Here is a 26644-nt window from a genome sequence, read left to right on the forward strand (position 1 = left end):
GTAACTCATCAGCCGCAGGTGCATCAGGCATTTCAGCAGGTTTGGGTGAGAATGATTCTTGTGTTTTTTTTGCCTTTTCCTCGGCCCAGGGCCCGGGCAAACGACGATTGCTTCTTGGGAGGCATGATCGAGATGAATGTCTCGAGAGATGTTGATAGCGCGTCGTCTACTGCAATAATGGAGCAATGTGGAAAGGCTGCTGATGTAGGCGCGTTGAAACGTACGCTGGGCATGCGCAGTTCATATGCTACTCATACGCTAGTCATTCTTTATTTTCAAGGACTTTTCGTGCGTATGAAAATTATATTATTAATTTTCATACGCAACTCATACGCTTCTCTCATACGCAACAGTGTGACAGGGCCATTAGGTACGATTGTACAATCGAGATTGACAATTCTATCATTCTCAAATGAGCAAGCAAACATGCATGCACCCCTCACCGCTGACAAACTCTACAAAGCACTGGAAAAAATGCCCGAAAATGCATACAGGTGAGAGAGGAACATGGTTTAAATTACAGCACAGCATTTTTCAACAACTGTTTCCTCCTGAAGTGTCAGGAGGAAACATTTCAATTCAAGGTAAATCCATGTGTGTTTCCCATATTGCAGAAACATATATGGTAGGCAATGTTTAAATGCCACTAGAATGTTTTGGATGATAAAGTAGAAACCAGAACAGCTGATTCATGTAAACATTATATGTACCTGTGAGCTGTCAACTGGAACAGCTCCTGTCTGTTATGTCTGTCAGTTATGTTGCCAAGGGGAAGATTCTATGAGAGTCTGGGCTGAGAAATGTACTCAAACTTTGTCTCAATCCTCTCCATTTTGAGGAAAAACTCATATGCGTGTAAAGGCAGATGAGCCAATACTTTTGGCAGTATCGTGTATAATAACTGAGCATTCCCATCTTTTGCAAGCTCTGCCAGTTCATGCTGAATGTTATTACTGCCCAAAAGGTTGTGTGCTGTACTTCACCCTCACCAAGCACTTTTACCTAAGGTCTGATTACATATGTCCCAGTTGGTTGAGCTGTGGTAACATTAACCCAAACAAGTTGAGAAGGAGGATATCGAGCATCATTGGACTTAGTCAGGGTCCTGTCAGGGTTTTGGCAGAGAACATATACTGCACGAAAGCCCTTTGGAAGACTGATTAGCTCTTTGTTTGCTTCAGCTTCAGCTTCCATTCTCAGGTTTGTCTGCCCCGTCAGGCATTTGAGGACACTCAGACAGTGCCGTGGCTATATCGAGGACTTTATGGTGGGGAGCCTAATTGTTACATTTTTGCCTTGTTGTTACACTGCTTAATCTGCTCAACGTGTCCATGGGTTAGCTTCTACAATTAAGTTGCATCATCAGGACTGCTAAGATGGATGCTACCACCTGAAGCAGTTCCTCTTTCCAAAGATGTCAAAGGTGGCTGAGACCACAATGTCCGGCTTGACATCTTTCTTTTTAGTCCTATGCGTGACACAGTAGTCAACAGTGTTTTGAAAAGGAGAGAATCAACATTATAAAGATGTGAGGGGCTGAAAAGCTGAGGTGTTAAAGAGAATTAAAAAAAAAGAAATGTGGTTGGAGGGTGAGGCAGCATAATTTGTGAAACTAACAAATACGTATTCCAACATAAACATATTTCCAGGTAGGGAAAAGAAACGACAATGGTTCTGGTAATTACTTTGGAATGTCACTTGAAATATCACTGGAAGATTTCTCAAAAATCTAAAGCATGAGCTGTGTGCATGTGCATAAGGTATTGCTGGCCAAACTGGAGTGTTTTAAAGAAGTATTCACACTCTGACAAGCATGGGGATTATTTCTTGGACATATGAAATATGTAACAGAGTGGAAAGGTCTCTTCTTTCAAAGCACCAAAGTTACATTATTACTTCATGATACTGCAGCTTGATACCTTTCGATTTGGCCCTGCTTGTCTGACATATTACTTTAAGCAGCATACTCTAAAGAATGAGATCCCAAAATGACAATTTGTTGAATATAAGATGTGCTTATCGCTGCAATTCTACTTATCAGGTGGCTTTCATTGTTGATCAAGTTCAAATAATTTATCAATACCTATTTTGTGTACATAAAAAGTGGATATAATTATGTTCTGTAAAGCCAGTAAAGTATTGTACTGCTTAACTCTTGCTGTATGAGTGGGTGGAGCCCATCCCAGCTGTCACTGGGCGAGAGGCAGGGTGCATCCTGAACAGGTCGCCAGTCAATCACAGGGCCCACACAGACACAAACAACCACACTCACACTCACTCCTAGGGACAATTTAGAGTCACCAATCAAATAACATGCATGTTTTTGGACGCCGGAGTACCCAGAGAGAACCCACGCGTATACGTGAGAACATGCAAACTCCACACAGAAAGGCCCGAAAAGAAATCAAACATGAGGAATATATTGGACAGACTTCAACTTAGTTGCCAATTTGAGAGAATTTCCAGCTGCACATGCAACCTGCATCTGTTTCACAAGTTTTGGTTCAACAAATTTCAGAGTAGAGTGCTTTTAGCAAAACTGCTGATTTTCTCAGTATATGTGCATATATATATGGGGGTAAATACCCATCGTCAATCTCTCTTAAATCTCCGTCTTCACACTCAAATCTGCTCGGCTCACATTTCAGACCTTCTCTTTGAACTCCGCTTGTGTCTGTACTCTTGCAATTTTTCTCCTCACTGATTTTTTTCTACTCGTTTTTTTCTTCTTTTATTCACAAGCAGTTTTTTTTTCTCCTTGCTTGCTGATTGCAGTGAAACAAAAGCCAGATTTAGCTCTGATGTCACTGCCTCCTTATGGGTGCGCTCGTTTTTCTTTATAGTCCCCACCAGAGGTTGAGAATTATCTGGATTCAGATCCTTTCATCAAAGGTTTTTTGTTTTTATTATCATAAATTAACACTATTGCTCAGGGAATTTAAGAGTTTTTACAATAGTTCAATTTTCTTCTGAAATAAAAACGGATACCCAATACACCCAAACCCAACAGTGATCTTGTTGTGTCGACTGAGGAGTAAATTACGCCGTTTCTGACCTTACTCATGTTTGGAGTAGATGTAGGAGTCCAGCTGCAGTGGACTTAACAATATGGATCACCACAGACAAGGAGCTTAAGTTAGCACCATTTTTAATTAAATACTATCTAAGACTTATTTTGGTAAAATGTTTTATTTTTGCTGCTGTACAATGTAGGGAAATTCTAATTGCTTGTTCACAGTCGCGCAGAAGCAATACAAATTTGTCCTGGTTGCTCATGCAACAGATCTACTTGTTACAAGCGAGAATAACTTAGAAGTCGTAATTTAGTCATTGTGCAAGCTAATATTGATTGCACTAAAACGCTTGCTGGTTTTCTATTGGCTAAGATTTAGTTTCACTGCAATTTGCAAGCAAGGAGAAAAAAACTGCTCACGCAAGTAGAAAAAAAATCTACGAGGAGAAAAATTGCAAGTGCAAGGTCTCAAGCGTGAGCAGAAAATATTTGCTGGCGAACAGAGGTTTTGAGTGTGAGGACAAAGTTTTCAGAGTGAGCAGAGCAAAATATGAGCATGAAAACAAGGAATCCTCTGGAATGCTCTTGATGAAAGATAGGGCTTTACCCCCATAGCAATAAGGTTTGGTTTTAGATCATGAGAGCTAGCATAGATCGTCAGCATCAAAAGATGCTGTGACTACAGAGAGGGTTTAGTCAGCAATTGAATTTCATATTTCATATATAACCTGTGAGCTTTTTCAAAGATATAGCAAATTACATAAAATCCATTGACTTTATTTTTGAGTTGAAGAGGAAATCCAGAGACAGAAAGGATGTTATTCCAGGGAGTAGATGACAATAATGTTATTGAAAAGGTTCTAATACATCTAACCTACAGAGATGAAGGAAGAGGCAAAAGTGTGTTCACCCCTCCTTCATTTAGTCAGACACAGTCAATCAAAACAAGAGTAACTAGAGTAAAAGTCCTTTCAGTTAAGTAGAGTTTTTTTTTTCATCTTACTTATTATATTATTTATCCATCTTTTTTGCTTAGTATTCTTTTTGGAATAATTAAGGAGTTCTGCATCTGCCCTACAATCCCAGATACCTCCATCACAACCAACAATCAAACCTCTGTGGTTTTCTACCAAAGATTCTGAGGAAGAAAATGAAAACTGCCTTTGTTTTAAAGCTAGTTGTTTGCATCCCCGGTCTATGATCTTCCACCTCCCTGGGCAAGTGGACAGGAAAATCTTTGGTGTTGTATTTACTGTGTTAGAGTTTCCCATATGGAGTGTCATTTAGTGTCCTGGATCAATAGCTAGCCAGTGTGTTACACTTTACTGCTTTCAGTTAAAGATGATGCCAGTTTTCTGCATAGTGCATTGCATTCAAAAAAGAAGAAACTAACTTACATGGTATTCCTCTGTAGGTAGCATTGAAGCCTCGCCTCTGTACTGAGCTATCCGTGACAAATTGAATGGTCAAGAAGTTTCCACTTGACACAAAGTAAGAAGGGATGGAGAGCCCACAAAATGTTCCAACCAGAGGGAAGTTCATGTTGTCACCATCATAGACCTGGCAAAGATACACAAACATTAAAGAGACGAACAGAACATAGCCAAACAATCTCTGTCATGTAATTATTAGGAGTTTACAGGACATGAAAATCAAAGTAATAAATTATTTTCATTGTTACACTGTATTGTGGATTTCAGAAGTGTACTAAATGGTAAATCCACAACTGTAGTAAATATATTATCATACAAATGAAATGATCATTAGTTACAATTACTGAACTATTACTTTATACTAGTAGCACACAAACGAGAGCATTATGAAGTGCTTGCTACCTTAAATTTGTTGTTACTTTAAAAAGGGAAGGCCAACAATTGCTCTTAAAAGTCCTCAGACAGCATAGCCATATGGTACATCAATGCAGCATTAATGAATGTTTGAATTAAATTAAAACATAATTATTATTCATTAATAGTTCAGTGACTTTACTTTGATGTAGTCGAAGCGGCAATTAGAGGAGCTCTCAAGCTCAAAGGAGCTGAAGGTCAGATTTATTGCCCTGTTTATGGGCATCTCAATGGTCCATACACAATCCATCCTGGGCTCATAGAGTCCATCCAAGTTTGGATCTGGTGAACCAAACATGCCCAGAGGCATGGAGAGGTAGCCACCACATCCTTGTGCTGGACCTGCAGGCATTTCAGATACAAACAATTTTTCAGTTTCTACAATTTCAAATCTTAATAGGCAAGGCAAGGCAAGTTTATTTGTATAGCACAATTCAACAACAAGGCGATTCAAAGTGCTTTACAGATACATTAAAATGGCAGAAATAAAAAGCATGATTTAAATTTTAAACAAAAAAGAAATAAATAAGAAATAAATAAGAACAATAGATAAAATCAGTAGTTAAAATATGATTAAGTTTTGAAACGCAAGCTTCAGATTTGGAGCTTTATTCAAACGCAGCTGAAAATAGGTGTGTCTTCAACCTGGACTTAAATACACTGAGTGTTTCAGCTGATCTGAGGCTTTCTGGGAGTTTGCTCCAGACATGTGGAGGATAGAAGCTGACCGCAGCTTCTCCATGTCTGGTTCTGACTCTGGGAACTGATAGAAGACCGGATCCAGATGACCTGAGGGGTCTGGAAGGTTCATACTGGTTCAGGAGGTCACTGATGTATTTTGTACCTAGACCATTCAGAGCTTTATAGACCAGCATCAGAACTTTAAAGTCTATCCTCTGATGGACAGGCAGCCAGTGTAAAGACCTCAGAGTTGGACTGATGTGGTTCACTTTTTTGGTTTCAGTGAGGACTCAAGCAGCAGAGTCCTGAATGAGCTGCAGGTTTCTAAGTGACTTTTTAGGTAGACCTGTAAAAATGCTGTTACAGTAATCAAGCCTACTAAAGATGAATGCATGGACTAGTTTTTCCAGGTCCTGCTGACACATCAGATCCTTTCACCTTGATATATTCTTAAGGTGATAGTAGGCTGACTTTGTTACTGCCTTAATGTGTTTTTCCAAATTTAGGTCTGAGTCCATCATTACACCCAGATTTATTGCCTGGTTGGTAGTTTCTAGGTGTATAGATTGAAGTTCTGTGGTGACCTGCAATCTTTTCTCTTTAGCTCCAAAGACAATTACCTCAGTTTTGTTTTTGTTTAGCTGGACAAAGCTGTGGCACATCCAGTCATTAATCTCCTCAATGCATTTACCAAGAGCCTGTACAGGGATTCGGTCTCCTGGTGACATTGTAATATATATCTGCGTGTCATCGGTATAGCTATGGTCATTTATTTTGTTGTTATTTATAATCTGTGCCCGTGGGAGCATGTACATGTTAAACAGAAGAGGTCCCAGGATGGAACCTTGGGGAACTCCACATGTGACTCTTGTTTGCTCAGATGTAAAATTACCTATTGACACAAAGTACTTTCTGTTCTCTAAGTATGTTTTGAACCAGTTTAGGACAGTTCCGGAAAAACCCGCCCAGTTATAGGAGATTTGAGATAGGCCTGTAGTTGTTAATTTGTGTCTTGTCAAGTGTAGTGAATATGAGGGAAGGTGGCCGAGCCGATGTAGAAATGAGTGGTGAAGAAGTCTGCTGACACGGACTTAGTCGAACAAAGAAATCTTTATGTCTGTCGTCAGGTCCGTCTCAAATTTACAGAAAAGATGCATCTTCCTGGAGCGAGTATGTCAATTAGCCAGATGAAAAACCCTCTCTCCTCTTTTTAGTGAAGAGCAAACTTTTTAAAGGCTACACTCCCCAGCCTCTGTCATGTCGGGGCATCTAGCCAAGAGATGGTGTGTGCATACTCAAGGCCATTCGTACCAGTAGCCGATGAAGTCTTTTGCTTCAAATCTTTCCTTATTTGGTTGTGTTACGTGTTTATTTCTCTATATGTCCGTGTCTGGCGCGGAGGCGCGCGCAACAATTATGCACTTGGTGAACTTACGTAGCTGTGTACTCAAATGAACTCAGTAAGGCCTGCTCCTCCATTTTGTCTGCGTCCATACACTTCACAAGATTGTCCTTTTTCAGCAGAGGTTTGATTACAGCTGTTTTTAGTGTCTCTGGAAACACACCTGACATTAGGGACAAGTTCACGATCAGTAACAGGTCTGACTAAAAAATCTTTGAGACCCTGGGAGATGGTACTATTGTAGATAGTTGACACATTTTGTGAATATACAGCTGCGGCTGATGTGCTTTTGCCATTTTTCTTTGAGGAAACATTTGCTCAATAAGCACATCATAAGGAACATTTAATGCTGGTTAGGGCCTTCCTTTGCTCTCAGATCAGCCAGAGTTCTTCTGGTTATTAAACAATACAATGGAAAATCTATTTTTTGGCGCCAATTCATGGTGACATTATTGCATCATATCATTTCTTCTGAATTTATGGCTCCATATCCATCTGCAGAGAATGAGAAAACTCTTTAAAAAGCATTAACTTGGGTTTTCCTCTCCAGGTGTGCCCACTGTCCTGTCTTCATATTTTATACTTATTGCCCTCTTGTGTCACATTTCCTCAATTTATGGGCTATTTGTTCAATGAACATGACACTCCCTGTCACTTTTTCTTTTTAATTGCATGGATTGATGGTTACTTGGTTAACTTACTTTTGAAGCTACATAAATTAATTCAATTGAATTAATTTTTTTCTGCTTATATTACAATTGCACCAATTAACGAACTTTTTAATATTAAAAAACAGTAATGTAAACAAAGTAAACCCTATTCCAGTTGCATTAAAGCACATAAAAAAGTCTCTTCTGTCTAGATGAATTGGAATTGTCTGCTTTTAAATTTAGCCGAGAATGAAGTTTGGATCATGGAACCCTTTAATAGAAAATAAACTAATTTAATTAATAAAAACAAAACAAAAATTTCAAAAAAGTTTTCCATTTCATTTTCTTAATTCACTTTCATCCATCCATTTATCCATTATCTTCCGCTTGTCCGGGGATCGGGTCGCGGGGGGGCAGCAGCTTGAGCAGAGAAACCCAGACGTCCCTGTCCCCGGCCACTTTCTCCAGCTCTTCTGGGGGGACCCCGAGGCGTTCCCAGGCCAGCCGAGAAACATAGTCTCTCCAACGTGTCCTGGGTCTTCCCCGGGGCCTCCTCCCAGTGGGACGGGCCCGGAACACCTCACCAGGGAGGTGTCCAGGAGGCATCCTAACCAGATGCCCGAACCACCTCATCTGACACCTCTGGATGCGGAGGAGCAGCGGTTCTACTCTGATCCCCTCCCGGATGACCGAGCTTCTCACCCTATCTCTAAGAGAGAGCCCAGACACCCTGCGGAGGAAACTCATTTCGGCCGCTTGTATTCGCGATCTCGTTCTTTCGGTCACTACCCACAGCTCGTGACCATAGGTGAGGGTAGGAACATAGATTGGTAAATCGAGAGCTTCGCCTTCTGGCTCAGCTCCTTCTTCACCACGACGGGCTGGTGCAGAGCCCGTATCACTGCAGACGCCGCACCGATCCGTCTGTCAATCTCCTGCTCCATTCGTCCCTCACTCGTGAACAAGACCCCGAGATACTTAAACTCCTCCACTTGGGGAAGGATCTCATTCCCGACCCGGAGAGGGCATTCTACCCTTTTCCGGCCGAAGACCAATTCACTTTCATTACAATGTTATATACCAGAGTTCAGTAGTGGCTCACTGCCCCTTAACACTTGTTAAGGGGCAGTGAGCATACATATATGTACATATAATATATATACGACCCCAGATGGTGTAAATTGTTGGCAAACCATAAACTATCATTTCAACAGCTGGGTATGACCACAGGTGGCAACAAAAGACACTATTACGCATTAAATAATTTTTAATTTTCTTAAAGCTGCGGTCGGCAACTTTTTTTTTGTCATATTAGCTTGAACTGTCATGGGATTCTGGAAGTAGAATATTAAATAGGCTGTTTAGGAAAAATAACGAAATCTGTAGCTCCCTCTGAAGCCTGTAATCATGCTTGCAAAAACCGAGCGCTCCCGGCTGTTTTTAACCAATCAAGTTAGGGTGGAGGAATCCTACCTGTCAATCACAGCTTGTGCACACGCTGCTGAGCGTGAGTCTGGCCGCAGCTTGTGTGCGCTCACACTGGTGTGAACTCACGTGCACAACCTCGTCCACAGAGGGGGAGGGGTTTGGGGGGCGATTCGGAGCTTGTTAGAGGTTGGGGGAGGGACCTGAAAGTTGTATCAGTTCGAATTTTCCGACTTTAGACTCGCAATTTTGAAAACCTGCCGACTGCAGCTTTAACACACATCACAAACACAGTAAGGAGTGCATGGTGAATGCATTTTTGTGATGATCAAGCAAGTGCAGCAAAGCTTCGGTGTCGCTACCTTATTCTCGACTGATTTATTTGTATAGCACATTTCATGTACAAAACAATTCAAAGTGCTTAACATAAAATAAAGGGATGGCAGCGGGGAGTGGAAGAAGCATTAAAAATGCATAAAAGAACATAAAGAGAAACAAATAAAATAATTTAAATTAATTAAAATGATTAAAAACAAGCAACAGTCTAGATAAATTAAAAGATACCGTGCAGATTTCATGCATAGACGCATGAGAAAAGAAATGCTTTTAACCTGGATTTTAAAAATCCAGGTTAAAAGCATTTGGTGAAAGTTTAATATCCACTGGCAGTTTGTTCCACTTGTTTGCAGCATAACAGCTAAATGCTGCTTCTCCATGTTTAGTCTGGACTCTGGACTGGACCAGCTGAGTCCTTGGACCTAAGAGCTCTGCTAGGTTTATATTCTCTGAACATGTCACAGATGTGTTTTGGTCCTAATCCGTTCTGGGATTTGTAGACCATCAGCAGGCTTTTAAAATTTATTCTGTGACTGACTGGAAGCCAGTGTAAAGATTTTAAAACTGGTGTGATGTGTTCAGTTCTCTTAGTCCGAGTTAAAACTCTAGCAGCAGCGTTCTGGATGAGCTGCAGATGTTTAATGCTCTTTTTGAGAAATCCAGATAAAAGAGCATTACAGTAATCGAGTCTACTGGAGATGAATGCATGGATGAGTTTCTCCTGGTCTTTTTGGGAGAGAAAACCTTTAATTCTGTTGATGTTTCTGAGATGGTAAAAAGCTGCCTCGGTGACAGCTTTGTTGTGGCTGCTGAAAGTCAGATCTGAGTCTATCAACACTCCAAGGTTACGAACTTGGTCAGTGATTGTAAGGTCCCGAGTCTCAAGATATTTACCAACGCTGACCCTCTTCTCTTTGCTACCAAACAGAATGATCTCAGTTTTGTCTCCATTTAATTGTAGAAAATTCTCTCTCATCCAGGTGTTTACTTCCTCCAGACACTGACACAGTACATCTGCTGGGCTGCAGTCGTCAGGTGACAGAGACACATAAAGTTGTGTATCGTCTGCATAACGTTTATAATTGATGTTAAAGTTCTGTGATATCTGACCCAAAGGGAGCATATACAAGTTAAATAGAAGAGGTCCAAGAATTGACCCCTGGGGGACTCCACAAGTCATGGCCACTCGCTCAGATTCATAGCTGCCAATTGTAACAAAATAACTCCGGCCTTCTAAGTAAGACCTGAACCAGTTAAGGACCGCTCCAGAAAGTCCAACCCAGTTTTCCAGCCTGTGCAACAGGATTCTGTGATCTAAAGTATCAAACGCAGCGCCGAGGTCCAACAGAACCAGGACTGAAACATTACCAGAATCAGTATTCTGTGCTGTGATGACGTCTGAAGCCTGATTGAAAGTAATCAAGACTTCCACTTTCATTCAGAAAGTCGTTGAGCTGGTTAAATACAACTTTCTCAATAATCTTGGAAATAAAAGAGAGATTAGAGACAGGTCTGTAGTTGTTCATCATCTGGAGTTCTTTTCTTTTGGAGGGGCTTAATTGCAGCTATCTTTAGTGACGTGTGGTGGAATTGGGTTTGATTGGCATGTTTCTCTCTGGAGTTGTGGCTCTAGCAAGCTGCATATTTGCAGCAGCACAGTCCATGGCAATCTAAATCGCGATGCCAGCCATTCGTCTGTCTCCACAGGATATCTACACGTCTCGGAGCACACGCTCTATTCCAAGAGCTTGACGCGCTAAGGCATCCAAAAGTATCAAATCAGCCACTGTTTACGCTTCCCATTGACCTTGTTATATACAGAGTCAAATTAACCTTCAATTAGTGCATAATTTAAGTCAAACAGAATAATGTCAGCATCATTATGGGGTATAATGTATATATTTATTTATGTTTGCTTCAAAGTAATTAAATATGCAATCCATTAGTCAAGCAAACTTGATTCGAATAACAGCGGACTATTTAATGAAACTCCTACGACAGGTCTGGATCACTCGTAAATTCTGTTCGCACCTGAAAGAAAACTTAAAATACGAAAAAATTGGTGAATGCGCAAATTCTCTTAAATCACTCGTACTCACGACAAATCTGTTCGTACGAACGGTTTTTGCATGAGGCCCATTGTTCTGTCCGATTCTCTTTGCAAACAGGAGGGCTAATACCGTTTACAAATGCACACTAAAATGAATAAAAGATTTTAAAGTGAATAAAGCAGTAAGCAGCAGCAGGAAGCAGAGACACGTCTGCACTCTTCAGAAGCAGGAAGTATCAGTTGTATCAGATATATAAATATAACAATATTGACTTACCGAGTGTTTCACTGTACGTAGCTCTCCAGCCAATCCCATTCACTGTTGCATCTGTCCTGAATACAATGAATAGCTGGTTGGTGGAGGAGCGCAGATTAGGTGGGATCACTGTACCACAAAATTTTCCAAGAAGGGGAGCCAAGGTGTTCTGCCCATCGTAAACTGCAACATAGTCATAGCGACACGAAGAAGATGCCTCCAGACTGAAGGTGTTAAACCTGTGGAGAGAAAAAGAAAGCATGAATGACTAAAACGAAACATTGCTTACAGATTCAGAACTACTTTTCAGAATACCTTACTGTTATGTTAATGACTCAGAGTTACACTGTTATCAGTCTCAACAAGTAAACGGAGTGGGCTGAGTACAATCCCCAGGTTGAACGGTGGCAAAACCTATCCAGTAAAACCTTGATCCATCCAAAGTCCAAATAGAAGAGCAGGGAACTTCAGTAAAATGCAGATTTTTTTTTTTTCAAATGTAAGAGCAGCATATATTGCTATGATAACCATCTTCACTAATATTCACATAAACTGAAGAGATTTTTTTTGTCCAGTTTACTTTCATTATACGTATCATGTCCTGTAGTTCAATTAATGCAGGCAATGCACTTTAAATCTTACTTTAGATCCATCACTCTGTCTTCTCGGACCTTTAGATGGTAGGTACAATTGATGTTGTGGTGGTAGTTGGTCATGGAGACTGCTGGACTACTCACTGTCCCTGCGGTGCTGTTGAAGAAACCACCACATGCTGTGGACACACACGCACACACACTATAAATACACACTCTATAGCAGTACCACAATATAAATCCAATGGCTATATAGTACAGTAAAAAAAACATAAACACTACTAAACTATAGCTCGGTTTCCATTTACTATCAGAGCAAACTTGAGGTGATCTTTTGAAGAAAAAAAAAAAAAAAAAAATCGGACATGGTTCCTTTCTTTACAAAAGCATTACTATAGCCGCTTTCGGACAGAGCCGTTCTAAGAACGGTCCTCCTCGAATTTCGTTATGATAACTGTCCTTCCCTAGTTTCAGTCTGTATTTGCACATGAGTCGGGACCAAATCGGGACTGATGCGGTGCAGCCATCTGCGACAGCGACGTGTTACTTTAGCGCCACATTCAACAACAAAACAAAACAAAACCCGCGAAAAGTAAGGAGAGAAGAAAAAAACACCACAAACAAGCTAATATAGAGAGCGGGGAGGCCACCATGTTCATGGTCTGCATGATGGTGATATTAATCATGGACGATCACATCGGGCGTCTAACATCGAGGCTGGAAGAGCCCACAGAGAGAGTCAGGAGACGAAGGATAGAGCGCAGGCGATACTTCTTGGTTTCATGAAGGAAGGAGAGCAGAGCGCCGCAGACAAAGGAGACAACGTGTAAGTTTAACTTATTAAACACGCGCCGGTTGTGTCTGTGTCGTATGAGGAAACATTTCAGCCGTGACAGCATGACATGGGGCGGAGCTGCTGACCACCAAACACCGACGTCAGATGTGTTCCTATAGAACCCTGAAAAGACCCAGCTGAGAAGAAGGAGCTAAAATGGTTATAGGAACTGAGGGCGATGGTCCCGAGTTCCTGTATGTCCCAATGCGGGAGAAAACGGCCCCGTGGATTAAAAGGTTATAAGGTTCCTACAGTCCGAATGCGGCTTATGTAAACTGCTAGAGCATTTCATGTTGAAAATAGTGCCGTTTCCACTTCTTGTCTTCAACACAAATTCAAGACTGTCGTTTCTTTCAAAAAGGGCCATGCAAAGCAAAGTGAGAGCAACAATTGGAAGCTTGCTAAACAAACACAGGTAAGACAGCCAGTGAGGTTTCACTCGTCCCCGTCTGGCATGGATCTCAAGTCTCTCTCACTCACCCAAGACCCACATCCCTGCGCTGAGACAAAGATTCTGGTGTTTTACAAGATATTTTATGTCAACTGAAATTTTTTTTTTTTAAATCGCAGCATATACTGTAGGATGAGAAGCACTGTATGAGTGTTTGTATGAATGGATCGTTGAGAAACACCATTTAAAGCACTTTGTAAAACACAGATAAGGGTGAAACCCTACATAAAAGTGAGGACCATTTGCCATTACTCTATGTCCAAAAGATCAGATCTTAGGAACACATCTGATTTGTCTACAGTCTGAATATTGGCTGACATACTGCTGCAGTGGTAGTGATCATGCAGAGGGACCTAACAAGGGCATTTATTACACATCTGATGCAGAGCATTACATTGTTGAAACCAAATGAGAAGGGGCAGAAAATTCAAAAGTGAATAGTTAACATTTGATTGTTAACTCTCATTACTTACGAATGGCTCTGTATTCTGCCATGAAGCCACTGTCGGTAATGACAGAGTCGGAGTAGAAATTAAGTAGCATGGGGCCAAAGGTGGAAAAGGGCCCTGGTATGCTGGTGCCACATACAGTAGCAATAGCAGTGCCAGTGGTAGCCAGGTTATAGATCTTGAGACCGTCATACATACATGTGGAGTGTGCTAGACAAAAGAAAGAGACATTATAAAAGATTCACTTTTGACACATTATCCATTACAGTACTTACCAAAGGAAGACCGACCGATCTTGTAATCAATCCAAGGCTTCTGTTTGTTATTCTTTGTCCATATTGCTAATACTAACGCTTACCTTCTAATTGGAAGACCTGAAAGGTGAGGACGATCACAGTCTGTTCACCAGCATCTATAGTGTAGTTGCAGTTCGAGTGGTGAGGGTAGTCAGCTGGGTAATTTGGGGAAACCACACGTCCACTGGGAGTTGTGAAGTTTGCACCGCACCCTTAGGAACAGAAGAGATTAAACTGTGCATTTTGGTGGGAGTGCTAACCTTGAACATTACTCTGTTTGTGTTTTAAAAACTGAGAATAACAGCGACAGTCACATCAGAAATGATTCAAACCTCTAGTTTTTGCACAGTGTACTTACTGGTATATTTCATACTGAAATATATAAAAATGAATAAAATTCAATCAAAAAAAAAATTTCCGCACTTCTTAAAGCAATACAATGTAACTTCTCAAAAAGCCCATTATGGAGCTCCCCCTACAGGCTTGGGGGTAATGTACGGTTACACTGTCGTAAATACAACACCCCTTCGCTTTCACGTTTCACGTTTGTTGACGAACCGGCGAGGAGTCAGAAGGTGCAAGCTATGTCGACCGAGAAGGTAAGAGTAATCAAATGTACCTGGGAGCGTGAGAGGGGTCTATTTGTTTTAAAAAAATGCAAAGAAGCACAGTGGCTTCAATAACTGTGAGAAAAGTTGTTTAAAACCATCACAATTCTTAAAAGAGTTTTTAAAGCAGATGGATTCTTGTTCAGTGAGGTGACCAGTACAAAAAGATTGGAGAACTTGCAAAAAGGGCAACAACTGAAATAGCACTCCATAAATCAAGCCTTCAGGGTAGTGTTGCCAGACTAAAGCCAGTCCAAGAATAAGACAAATCACAGGCCATTTGTTGCTTGCCAAACCGCACTTAATGCACTCTGGAAAGATTATCCGATGTCATGATCGAATCTCTTGAGAAGAATGGTGGTGTCAGTAATACCTTGCACTGCTCAGCATTTGGCTAACACTATCCCCACAGTGAAATCTTTTTGTTGTATCATAAAACCATAACATGGTTCTCATCGGCAGGGTCAGGGAGACTTAAAGGACAATCGATGCAGCCAAATAGCTTCAAAGTGCTGCAGAGAATACGCCAAAAATGGGGTAACTTTTACAGCAAAACAGTGCAGCAAAGCACAGAGCAAAGACCAGGCCGACCTTGAATGGTCTTGCACTCATTATGATTGGTCCAAGTGAAACCTACCGATTACCCAGTGGCAGCTGTGATAAGCTCCAGCCCCCTACGACGAGGTACAATGGGTATACAAAATGGATGGACAGTATAAAGTGTGTGAAACTGAAGGGATGCAAAATAATTTTTACTGAAATGAAGAAAACACCACCCACAAGAAAACAACTTTCTCATCACAAAAAGACTTCGAATGGAAAACATACATCCCCTGCACTGTATTTAAAGAAGAATTCCTTGAAAGCTACTGGTTGACACATTACATTCAGTCAGTGAGTATTAGCTCAATTCCTAATTCTGATTCTTACGGGAACTGAAGGCGAGTGAGAAACCTCTGCCCTGGGATTCAGTGGCCTGAAATCGACTTGTGATTATGTTGTATGGAGCAATGACCCGTGACGGGGCAATTGATCTACAGCCTGTCACCAGCAGACGTTCAGCATCTTGAGTAAGGCCTGCCCACACCTGCAGAGAAATGCACACAGATTTAGACATTTTTTTTTACCCAGAACATTGTTTTAGGTCACTGCACATATTCAAATTATTATTTTTTTTTTTATCAAATGACACAATCAGAATAGGGCTGCAGAATAATATTAATTTGCTGATATCACACAGGAAACCATTTTTATATTTTCCTGATAAGAATGTGACCATGGAATGTCTATCAATTGCTAGGATAAACAGAGATACTGGAGTGTATTTTCGTAATGTACCAAGCTATGCATAGACTAAGTTAGTGACCATAACGTAATCTTACACTAATAACCTCCATAAATTCACAAGAAAAATTTACAAATAAATACATGTTAATTAATCTCTCCTGTCAGATAACTGACAATAGAAGACAGTGCTCTAAAACTCTTCAGCTGACTGCAAAGTATACTCACTGGTTTAAAAGATGATTAAATATGGGAGAGTTGCATATTTGTTAAGTTGTCATAGTGTCACAAGAAGGCAAGATGGACAGTTTAACACATCCAGAGGTTAAATGTTGTCTCATATGAGCAACTTATTTAGAGGACATTCACAAGGCATTACTCTAATTACTATCTGTATGTATTAACAAAAGATAATAAGTGCATTGATCCCAGTCGTCTTGTTTGTGCATGAAAAAGGCAAAAGTTGTTATTTGAGCTTGCAGTATGAAGCAAGCTCATTATAAAATATTAGATTTAAAATTTGCATGAGAAAGAAAAGAGAGGTATCAATTATACTGATGATTAAACTAATTAATAAAATCAGAAATGATTGCTTTGATGAGAATAGTAAAATAGTTGTTTTAGTCCATTAAGAGCTTACGGTGATGCCTGTGGTCCCCCTCTAAATATTCATTTTATGATCTATATCATAGCAATATAGGCTGATACTGGCAGTTTTTAAACTTTTAACAGGCACTTTATAGTAGATACTCCCTTAATCCTTAATCATACTGGATTAATTTGTTGATTAGTCCCTTTGTTGTTAACACTGCTACATCAGGCAGTGTAAAAATAATAACCCCATGTGATATTTGAGTCTTCTGATTTCCTTCTCCTCATGGATCCTCAATTCAGCCAAGTAATCTCACTTTGAGATTTTAGTCTATTAAACACAGTGTGGCTATTTTAAAAAGAAAAAAAGAATTGTAAAACAAATGACATGCGGTCACTGGCAAAAGATGAAAAGTTAAGATCTCAAAGAAAAAAACTAGAAAATATTTGATCTTTGTGTGGTAACAACAGGGTTCCCAGTTCTTTTATTTCAGTTGAGCAGCGTGCTGTCCCCATGAATGATAGCGCTGTCTGGGCACTATTGTCATCATCAGCATTCTTCATTGGATAATCTGATACAGAAGTCTGGCTCTATGCCTGGGAGTGCTCTGGAGCCTCTGGAACTGTTTTCTTCGTTTCTTTGAGTCACTGGCTCTGATGCTGGTGTTGCTGTTCTTGTTCTTGAAGCCAAGCAGTCTCAAGCACCAGTCTGCTCTGTCCATTCATGTAGACAGCCTCACTGTATGTAGCGTTTCCAGTTCAGTCTGATGTTCGAGTAAACACAGATGTATCAGTAGACATTCACCACCTCTCTTCACAGTTTGGAAATAATGTTTTGTTTATTCCTGCTGCTCCTGAAATCCACAGTCATGTCCTTTGTCGTGTTCACAGTCGAGATAAGGCTATTGTTTCAACACCATGCCTGGTAGTCGACCGGTTCCCTGTACCCAACCTCTGGTCCATCAATAACAGACCCCACAACTGCAGAGTCACTGGAGTATTTCTGCTGATGACAGTTCTCTGTATAGATTAAAGAGAAACAGAGAGAGTACAGCCCCCTGTGCTGCTCACCACTTTCTCAGACACGTAACCCTTCAGTCTCACAAACTGGTCTGCTTGTGAGGCAGTCAATAATCCAGATAGTTGCGGAGGGATCCACTTATATTTTCTGGAGCTTCTCACTTTAGAGTGTAGGCTGAACTTTATCAAAAGCACTGGGAAAATTAAAGAACACGACCCTCAACTTGGTAACTGCTTTGTCCAAATGAGAGTTGTTTGTTGAAGTAGACGATGGCATATTCAACCCTAAACCCAAGAAGATAGACAACTATGAGGGTTCCTGAAAGGTGCTTACTTTCTTAGTTTGGTGAGCCCATATCAGTCTTTCAAGGACTTTTCATGACGTGGGATGTTAGGGACTTTAGGGTCGTTAAGTGCAGATGAATGAGAGTTTTTAGGTATCATAAAAAGGCAGGGATGTCTCAAAATACCACTGGCACTTCACCTGATTCAGGCTAAAGTAAAGAGGTGCTGCCGAATCCCACATAGCTGTTCTGTGCAGGTCTTTGGGACCCTGGGGCTGACACCATCTGGACCTTCAGCAGTGTTACAGCTTAGTCTCTCCAGCTGCCTCAACACTTAATTGCTGAACACAGACAAGATGGAGGGGGAAGGTATAAGGTCGTTGTAGCTTGTTAGGAGGATGCTGAGCGTTGTTCTTCACTGAATCCAATTAAAAACATGGACCACTCATTGGCTCTGTGCAGGCTTCCATCAGTCTAAAACCCCTTTACCTTAAAGCATGTGATATTTTTCACCGACACAAAATGTCTCATGTTATTCTCAGTCATGGCACTGATGTCATCTCCCCGTTGCTCACAGAGTGTATTCCAGTCTGTGGGCTCTAAGCATCCCAGCAGATTTTATTCAATTTCTTCAGACCCCTTCTTCAAAGTCAGCTGGGTCACAGGCTGCCACTGAACCAGGTGTGTATAGTTGGAAGGGTGGAGAACCAGACTGATTTTTCCCAATGGAGGTTGGCCCAAGGAGCTGTATCCATTTCTTAGATTTGCATATAATGAATCCAGCTTTTTATTTTCTCTGGTGAAGCAGCTGACAAACTGTTGATAAGCAATTGTAGCAGAGAGGGAAATGTTGAAATCTGCAGAAATTGCAGATTATTCTATTTGTCATTGCTGATTTAATTTATTTGATCATCCCAAATGCAAAGCACATGACTTATCATAGCATATGTTTAACAAATATATATATATATATTTTCTTTTTATATAATTAATATCCTAGGGTGACTGGTTATGCAACCGCACTTAAATTTTGGATTCTTCTTAATTAGCAAATGTGACCTGGCTTTTGTAGCTGCAGTTTGTTATTATTATGTGACTTACTTGCCCCTAAGCTCACACTTGACAAAGTTCCCTTATTGGATTAGTGAAGGTACCTTGATGTAGCTGTTCTGGCAGGTCCCAGAATTGTCTGGAATCTCAAAATCACTGCTGAAGCTCATTTCCAAGTGGTTTCCCTCGTGGGCAATGATCTGCCAGGAACACTCTACATTGATTGGGAAGTTCTGGGGATAGTTTGGTGACTTGATTACACCTGTATCAGCATGGATTACCCCTCCACAGCCTGGTGAAAAACAAACAAAAAAATTAATGTACAGAACAAGTAAAAAAAATCATCACACAAACTCTGTACAGTGTTACCCTGCCTCTCGCCCAAAAACAGCTGGGATAGGCTCCAGACTGGAAGTCTGAATTGGATAAAGCAGGTATTGAAAATGGATGGATGGATGGATGCATGAATGATATAAGCTGACCAAATGCTGTTCCTTTAGGACAAAAAATGTCTTTGTCAGAAGTTATACATAATTTTAGACAATATGCATTCTATTTGTGCATGAATTTACATAATTCTAAAATCAAAAGACTCCCGTAGACCAATATAATATTACCATCAGTCATGGATCATACCATTTCCTTGTCTCCAGGGGAATCGCTACAAGTCCAAGGATACTGAGGCTCTGTTTTCCCCACTATTTACATGACTTGGACTATCTCTTCATTGGCTCCCTGTTAAATTCAGAATAGAATTTAAGATTCTTCTCCTTACATATAAAGCTCTTAATGACCGAGCTCCATCATATCTTAAAGATCTCATTGTAAGATATTTTCCTAACAGAGCACTTCGTTCCCAAACTGCAGGTTTACTTGAGGTTCCCAGAGTTTCTAAAAGTAAAATGGGAGGCAGAGCCTTCAGTTATCAGGCACCTCTCTTGTGGAATAAGCTGCCAGTAAATGTCCGGGAAGCAGACACCCTTTCCACTTTTAAGACCAGGCTTAAAACTTTCCTTTTTGATAAAGCTTATAGTTAGGGATGGCTCAGGTGATCCTGAAACATCCCATAGTTAAGCTGTTATAGGCCTAGACTGCTGGGGGGCCTCATCTGTCACACCTTTCCTCACTTTAATCTCTTTATGTATATGTGACATTATTGTGGTCATTAACTCGTGTTTCCCTGTTCCAACAGATATCCTTTGAATGGTGTTGCCCCCCCCTCTCTCTTTCTGTCTTCTCAAACCCCAGCTGGTCGAGGCGGATGGCCACCCTTCCTGAGTCTGGTTCTGCCAGAGGTTTCTTCCTGTTAAAAGGGAGTCGTTTCTCTCCACAGTCGCCTCAGGCACGCTCAGGATGGGAGATTGGACCGAAAAGAAAGTTTCAGTGCAATCTGTTGGTTTCCTTAGCTAGGAAATTGTTTTTGAATTGGCTCTATATGAACGAATTGGATTATTTTATGAATAATTATGATTACAATTAATTGAATTCCAATTGGCTTGAATTGGACTTTATTATATAAGTGCCTTGAGATGACATTTGTTGTATTTGGCGCTATATAAATAAAAATGAATTGAACTATTAGTTTTACAAATTTTTATCATTTCTATCTATTTCACATTTTTTTATTGTACTGTCTTGCAAATTTTGTGCTGATTATCTTCAAAGATTTTGATTATTGTTCCAGTCACAATTCATATTTAGACAACTATGAAATATGTTTGACACATTTTTTTTTGTCAAGTGAGGATACAGTATTGGGGCCTGCCATAGCATTCCATAGGAGAGCACTGCTTCACATTGCTTCGCAATGCTTCGCAATGCTTCGCAATGCTTCGCAATGCTATGCAGTCCTCCATGCAAATGCATGGCAAGGCACCTATTACTATTCCGTTGGCAAAAGTCTATGGGATTTAACATTGAAAACGTGTCTCTTTATAGATTTATATATTTATTCTTCCGTCCACATTAATGCGGGCCCATAGGGCCCGCACATCCCAACAATATATATATCAAAACGACCGGCTCGATGAGTTTTCGCGGGCTATTACTTTTATTGAAGATTGGAGTTACCATGGCGACGTAATAAGCAAAAAACAGCCCCCCTAGGAATAAACAGGGGGATGACCTGGAAAAATCATAAAAGACCCAAAATTTTGATCAATTACTGTGTCATCATGCATTAACCTAGAAATGCCATTCAAATGTCAGTTTGTAGATACGTCCGTGCTGTGTTCAGAAGTGAAGACGCCATGTCGATACCTACTACGGATTTCCCACAGCATGCCTCCAAGCGACCCAAAGTTTTGGCCAAAATCTGCAAAATTTGAATTTTTAGAGCACAACTGCCATTTCATTAGAGTGTGGGAAGAGCAAGAGTTCTGACCTCAGATTAATTTTCGAATCGCCCTCACGCCTACAAATATCGCTCCAATGCCATTATGTACTGTCATAATATAGGCACGCATGTTGGGATTCATAAAATGTTTTCATATTTCATCTAGGGCTGACCGTTTGCTCTCACAGCCCCTCAGAGCAAAGTGATGTCGGGGTTCAAAGACCTCAAATCCCCATTTTAATTCATCCAATTCTCAGAATCTCAGCAGCTCCTGCAGCCCTTCTTTCTCTCATCCGTGCTTTCACTGTGAATGTGCTACAGATCTGAAAGACGGGAATATTGAAGTCCAAAGGCGTCCCTCGCTCATTCTGCGAGAATTTTTTCCGTAGCTCTTACGGTTTCCGAATGGGAAGCATCTGTTCGTAGAGGTTTTTTGGCTCTGAGAAGCCTGAGTCTCATATAATTAGTGTAGGGGCAGCTTAACTGTCAGTTAATTGAGGGAGATTAATTACCATAGAAACAAGGCTATTAGTGGCCCAGCCAGTCCTTCTAAGTTTCAACAGCACAATTAACCGCTTTAAAGGGACAGTTCGCCTCTTTAAAGGGACAGTTAACCGCTTTAAATTTTTAAATTTAAACGGCTTTGATGCCGTTTAGGCTTGAATGCTTCTTCTTTAGGCCTTGCGAACCATTCCTGAGCAGCCGTGATTGGTTGAGCGATACGCACACTTTGGCAGGCCCCTTCTAAATTTCTTCAGAAATTTTCTAGTTGCTTTTATTATCAATTTACTTTGTGTATTACATTACAAAGTGGAGGAAAAAAATGTCATCATCATTTGATGTAGCATTTCATATCTGCATTGATAATGATGTTTAATTTGAACAAGTTGGCTAAACTCAGCCAGACAGCTAAACAGAATATTGCAGAGATTCATGCTCACATATGCAACCCCTTCCAGAGCATGTCTACTAAATTTCTAGGACAGCGCTGCATGAATAAAAGTGTTTTTGGACAGAAAATGCAGTTCCTAAAACATTGTTAAACTGTGCAGAAAGATTGCCGGACTTTTAATGACCCCATCAGTTTACACCCATCACCATTGCCCTTTCAAATAGCACTGACCGATGATGTGTGTATGTATGTGTTTTTTTTATGCTGGTGTTCTTTTATATTTTCTATTAGCTGCAAAACAAATTACCCTAAGGGGACAATAAAGGGACCTTGAAGATTTTTTTGCTGTGTTGTTTATGTTTATGCATTTGCCAGACGTTTTTTATCCAAAGAGACTTACACTCATATCCCAGGCAGGCAGGTAGTGTAAGGGGGTCTTGCCTAAGGACCCCTACTGGAGGTAGTACCTTTCATGCTTTTTTTAAATTTTTTATTCCAAGATGTGAGATAATGATAACATATGTGAGGGAAGTGGATTATTTTGTTGATAAAAACACGAAAGTGTGTTTTGAAGCGAATGTATATACCTCTGACTTTAGTACCATCAAAAGTTTACTATTTTCAACCCACCTGAAGAATCAGCAGACCAGGAGGCTATAAATCCACCTTTGGAAACACTATGGTCAGCCAGGAAAACCACAGCAAGTTTGTTGGACCCTGACTGGATGGTTCCTGGGGAGCTGGTACCACAGTACTGGCCAATAACAGGGGAACCAGGGGAAGCTCCGTTGAAGATGGTAACAGAGTCCCAGCCACATGTGGAGTGGGGCTCCAGGTTGAAGTAGCTGAAGGTCAACTGCAGAAAAAGACATTGGAGTAGGAAACCAAGAAAATTTGTACCTGATAGGTGGGTCACAGAGAATTGGATCCTGTTGTTGCACCAGGGCAATATTTGAACACATAGAAATCTCTGCCTCAGCAATGACATTAAGCAAAACACTTGACAATCATACCTTTACAGTAAACACTGAGTATGATTCGAATGGCTTCATGCCTATGCTCTGACATCAGTCTGTGAAATTAGGCCCTCACCTTTCCTCCACTATCAAACTCAGTACTGGCTCCCCTCAAGGCTGTGTACTGAGCCCTCTCCTGTTCACCCTGTACACACATGACTGCTCTCCGACCCATTTCTCAAACACCATCATAAAGTTTGCGGATGATACCACCGTGATTGGACTGATTACAGGAAAGAGGTTAACATATTGACACTGTGGTGTACAGCAAACAACCTGCCACTGAACACCACAAAAACGAAAGAAATAATAATGGACTTCAGGAAGGGAAGAGCTGTCCCAGCCCCGCTTTACATAAACGGGGTCTGTGTGGAAAGGGTGAGCTCCATAAAGTTCCTGGGAGTGCAGATCTCCGACAGTCTCTCCTGGTCTGCTAACAGCACAGTGGTGGTGAAGAAGGCACTGCAGCGACTCCACTTCCTGAGGGTCTTCAGGAGGAACAACCTGGAGGTAAAGCTTCTGGTGCTGTTCTACAGAGCCACCATTGAGAGCATCATCGCGTACGGCATCACAGCATGGTACGGAGGGTGCTCAGCAGCAGACAGGAAAGCGGTACAAAGGGTGATCAACACAGCCCAGCGGATCACTGGCAGCTCCCTGCCCAGCCTGGAGGACATTGCCACTTCTCGCTACCTCAGCAGAGCGGACAGCATCATAAAAGACACATCCCACCCCAGAAATGACCTGTTCGACCTGCTACCGTCTGGACGACGTTACAGGTCACACAAATCCAGGACAAATAGGCTCAGGGACAGCTTCTATCCAAGAGCCATCACTTTATTGAACAATAGAAATAAATAGTTACCAAATCTTTACAGTTTATTCATCACCACACGCAATGAGAACAGTGCAATACACCTCATGTGCAATTTCATACCATGCAATTCCGTAAAAATGTGCAATATTTTATATTTTATTACTGTGCCTTCATTTTATTTCATTTTATTTAAATATATTTAAATTTACTTTAAACATAGTCTTGTTTTAAATTCTGATGTCTTATAAGCACCTTTGGAGTTGCAACCAAATTTCATTGTAATGAAAATTATAATGACAATAAAGGCGATTCTGATTCTGATTCTGACATTGCCTGCAGGTGTTTTACCAATAATATTTATATGCTCTGAATCTTGAAGCTTTCAAGGACTCCTCTGTTTTTTTCCTTTTTTTTAATCTGTCTGCAGAATACTGTTTCACAACAGCTCTGGCACTTTTTTTTCATCAAATCTTTTTCTATTGCAAAGTCTAATATGGCTTTTATGTTCTGGAGATTCATGAATTATTTCCAGGATTTGGGGAGTCCTCTGTATTCAGTCTTGTTAAGTCTCTTTCTGGAAGACTTTTAGAAAGACCTCTAGGAGAGTGGGGTTTTTTTGTGTTGTGAAGCCTTTTTTCATCATTTTAAAAATATCCTGTGATCATCCATCATAGTGAAATTCTGTAGATATAAATGCAGCCTATATCAGACTTATTATATTTATATATGCAATACCATTGATTTTGTTGCTGCAAAAGATTTTTGGTCCTGAAAAGAAGAAAAAAATGAACACATATTTATGATACGACTCTAACTTGAGTATGTTTTGATATATAGCTAAAGTAACAAAATTTTAGTGTCAAAGTAGTTCCAGACCTTACTGTACATATCTATTCATCCATTCTAACTTGTTTTAACATGTTCATGGGGGCTGGAGTCTATCCCTGCTGACACTGGGTGGGAGCTGGGGTACACATTGGACACACCACCAGTCATGCCAAGGGCAATTTAGGATTAGCAGCCAACCGAGCATACATGTATTTTGCACTGTGGGAGAAAACAACAGCACCTGGTGAAAACCCATTCAGGTACAGGCAGAGCAAACCCTCAAGCTGTGAGCTTCCAGTGCTAATAATCACTGTACTGACCTGCATATAGCTAAATAGTACTTAATTTATTTGTTTCATCTGAGCTGTACAACTTGAATACCTGCCCATAAAATCTGCAGTCAGCACAATTGTGTCAATTCCTTTGTTTCTTTTATCTGTGTGTGTACAGATGGTTGTGTTACAAGCTCACCGTGATTGTGTGTCCCACAGGAGCTTCCAGCAGCCAAGCACAGCGACTGGGGCTAGGATAGAGGTTGGGGTAATTAGGACTGGAAAACACCCCTCCTTCACCTGCTTGCCAGCCTCCACATTCTGCACAGAGATGATGATATATCTCAGGAAACTTTGGTAGTATTTATAACTGCTTTATTAGAAAAAGGCTAATGTCTCTTTTTATATACTGTATGTAATCAGTGGTATATGAAGGTATTGAGTTGTCTTACCAGAGAACAAGTACTTGGCTTTAAAGCCCAAGTCCCCCTGAGAAAAGTCAGTCTGAAAGTGAACCCAGAGGTTTGCGGTAAAGACCACAATTGGGATTCTCGGGGTGGTCTGTCCACAAAACTTGGCCAGTAGCTCCCCATCTGCGTCATCTGAGGGAAGGTGTAGAACATTTCACAACGTAAAACAAACTAATAAAACATAATTAAAATAATAATTATTATTCATACATACATGTCTTCTCCATATTTGCATTTCTTTATCTATAGTTACGCACAACTTTAAGCACACATGCAACTCCTGTTGGCCGTTGCCCAATCATGAATTCCACTGTTAAATGCAAAGTCTAATTCCATTCTATTTATATTACCCACATGCATAATAACCTTATATTGGGAAATATACCCTATGCCTATTATTCTAAATGACCTTCTATTACAAAAGAAAATGATTGCAAACAAACTAAAGTATAGAATGAGCCCATTCTTGCCCAGACCATTCCCATTCTCCTGTTTATCGACTGAGGTGGAACAAAGGTTTATGAAATTGTCTGTTTGAATATCCTGGTCTTTAAAACATAGAAGAGCAGCTATTTGCTGTGATGATATCTGTTTGTGTAGAAGCTTATGATTTGATCAACATTCCAAAGTTTATTTGAAAACACAGCCAGTCTGTTAGCCAGTCTGCTATTCCACTGGATTTACACTGAAGACCTTGTCTGTCTGGCGTTCCCAGGAAGCTATATCGAGTCCCTGCCTGTGACGCAGTGTTGTGTCGTTGAAACCTTATAACCTTAGTTTGTGATTGTCAGACAGTACTATGGAAAAGTCCAGAGACATCCCTCACTTCTCTGTAAAATATATTGTTTAGAAAACAGGACGTAGGTGCGGGCAATTTATTTAAACATGAGCCA

At 40.6% G+C, this 26644-nt stretch overlaps 1 protein-coding gene across 1 annotated transcript in view; it reads right to left on the reverse strand.

Moving 5' to 3' along the window:
* The window catches only part of cubn (cubilin (intrinsic factor-cobalamin receptor)), a 167520-nt gene that overhangs the window by 14708 nt on the left and 126168 nt on the right, over window positions 1–26644 (reverse strand). The window contains exons 51-61 of the mRNA XM_075452455.1: window positions 25734–25883; window positions 25481–25602; window positions 22979–23204; window positions 19226–19413; window positions 15823–15979; window positions 14347–14496; window positions 14013–14198; window positions 12303–12432; window positions 11682–11899; window positions 5003–5202; window positions 4411–4573 (exon numbers count right to left, since the gene is read on the reverse strand). Of these exons, the coding sequence (XP_075308570.1) occupies window positions 4411–4573; window positions 5003–5202; window positions 11682–11899; window positions 12303–12432; window positions 14013–14198; window positions 14347–14496; window positions 15823–15979; window positions 19226–19413; window positions 22979–23204; window positions 25481–25602; window positions 25734–25883 (1890 nt within the window). The remainder of the gene's footprint in view (window positions 1–4410; window positions 4574–5002; window positions 5203–11681; window positions 11900–12302; window positions 12433–14012; window positions 14199–14346; window positions 14497–15822; window positions 15980–19225; window positions 19414–22978; window positions 23205–25480; window positions 25603–25733; window positions 25884–26644) is intronic.

Source organism: Odontesthes bonariensis, chromosome 20 (genome assembly GCF_027942865.1).
Source record: "Odontesthes bonariensis isolate fOdoBon6 chromosome 20, fOdoBon6.hap1, whole genome shotgun sequence".
NCBI lineage: Eukaryota > Metazoa > Chordata > Actinopteri > Atheriniformes > Atherinopsidae > Odontesthes > Odontesthes bonariensis.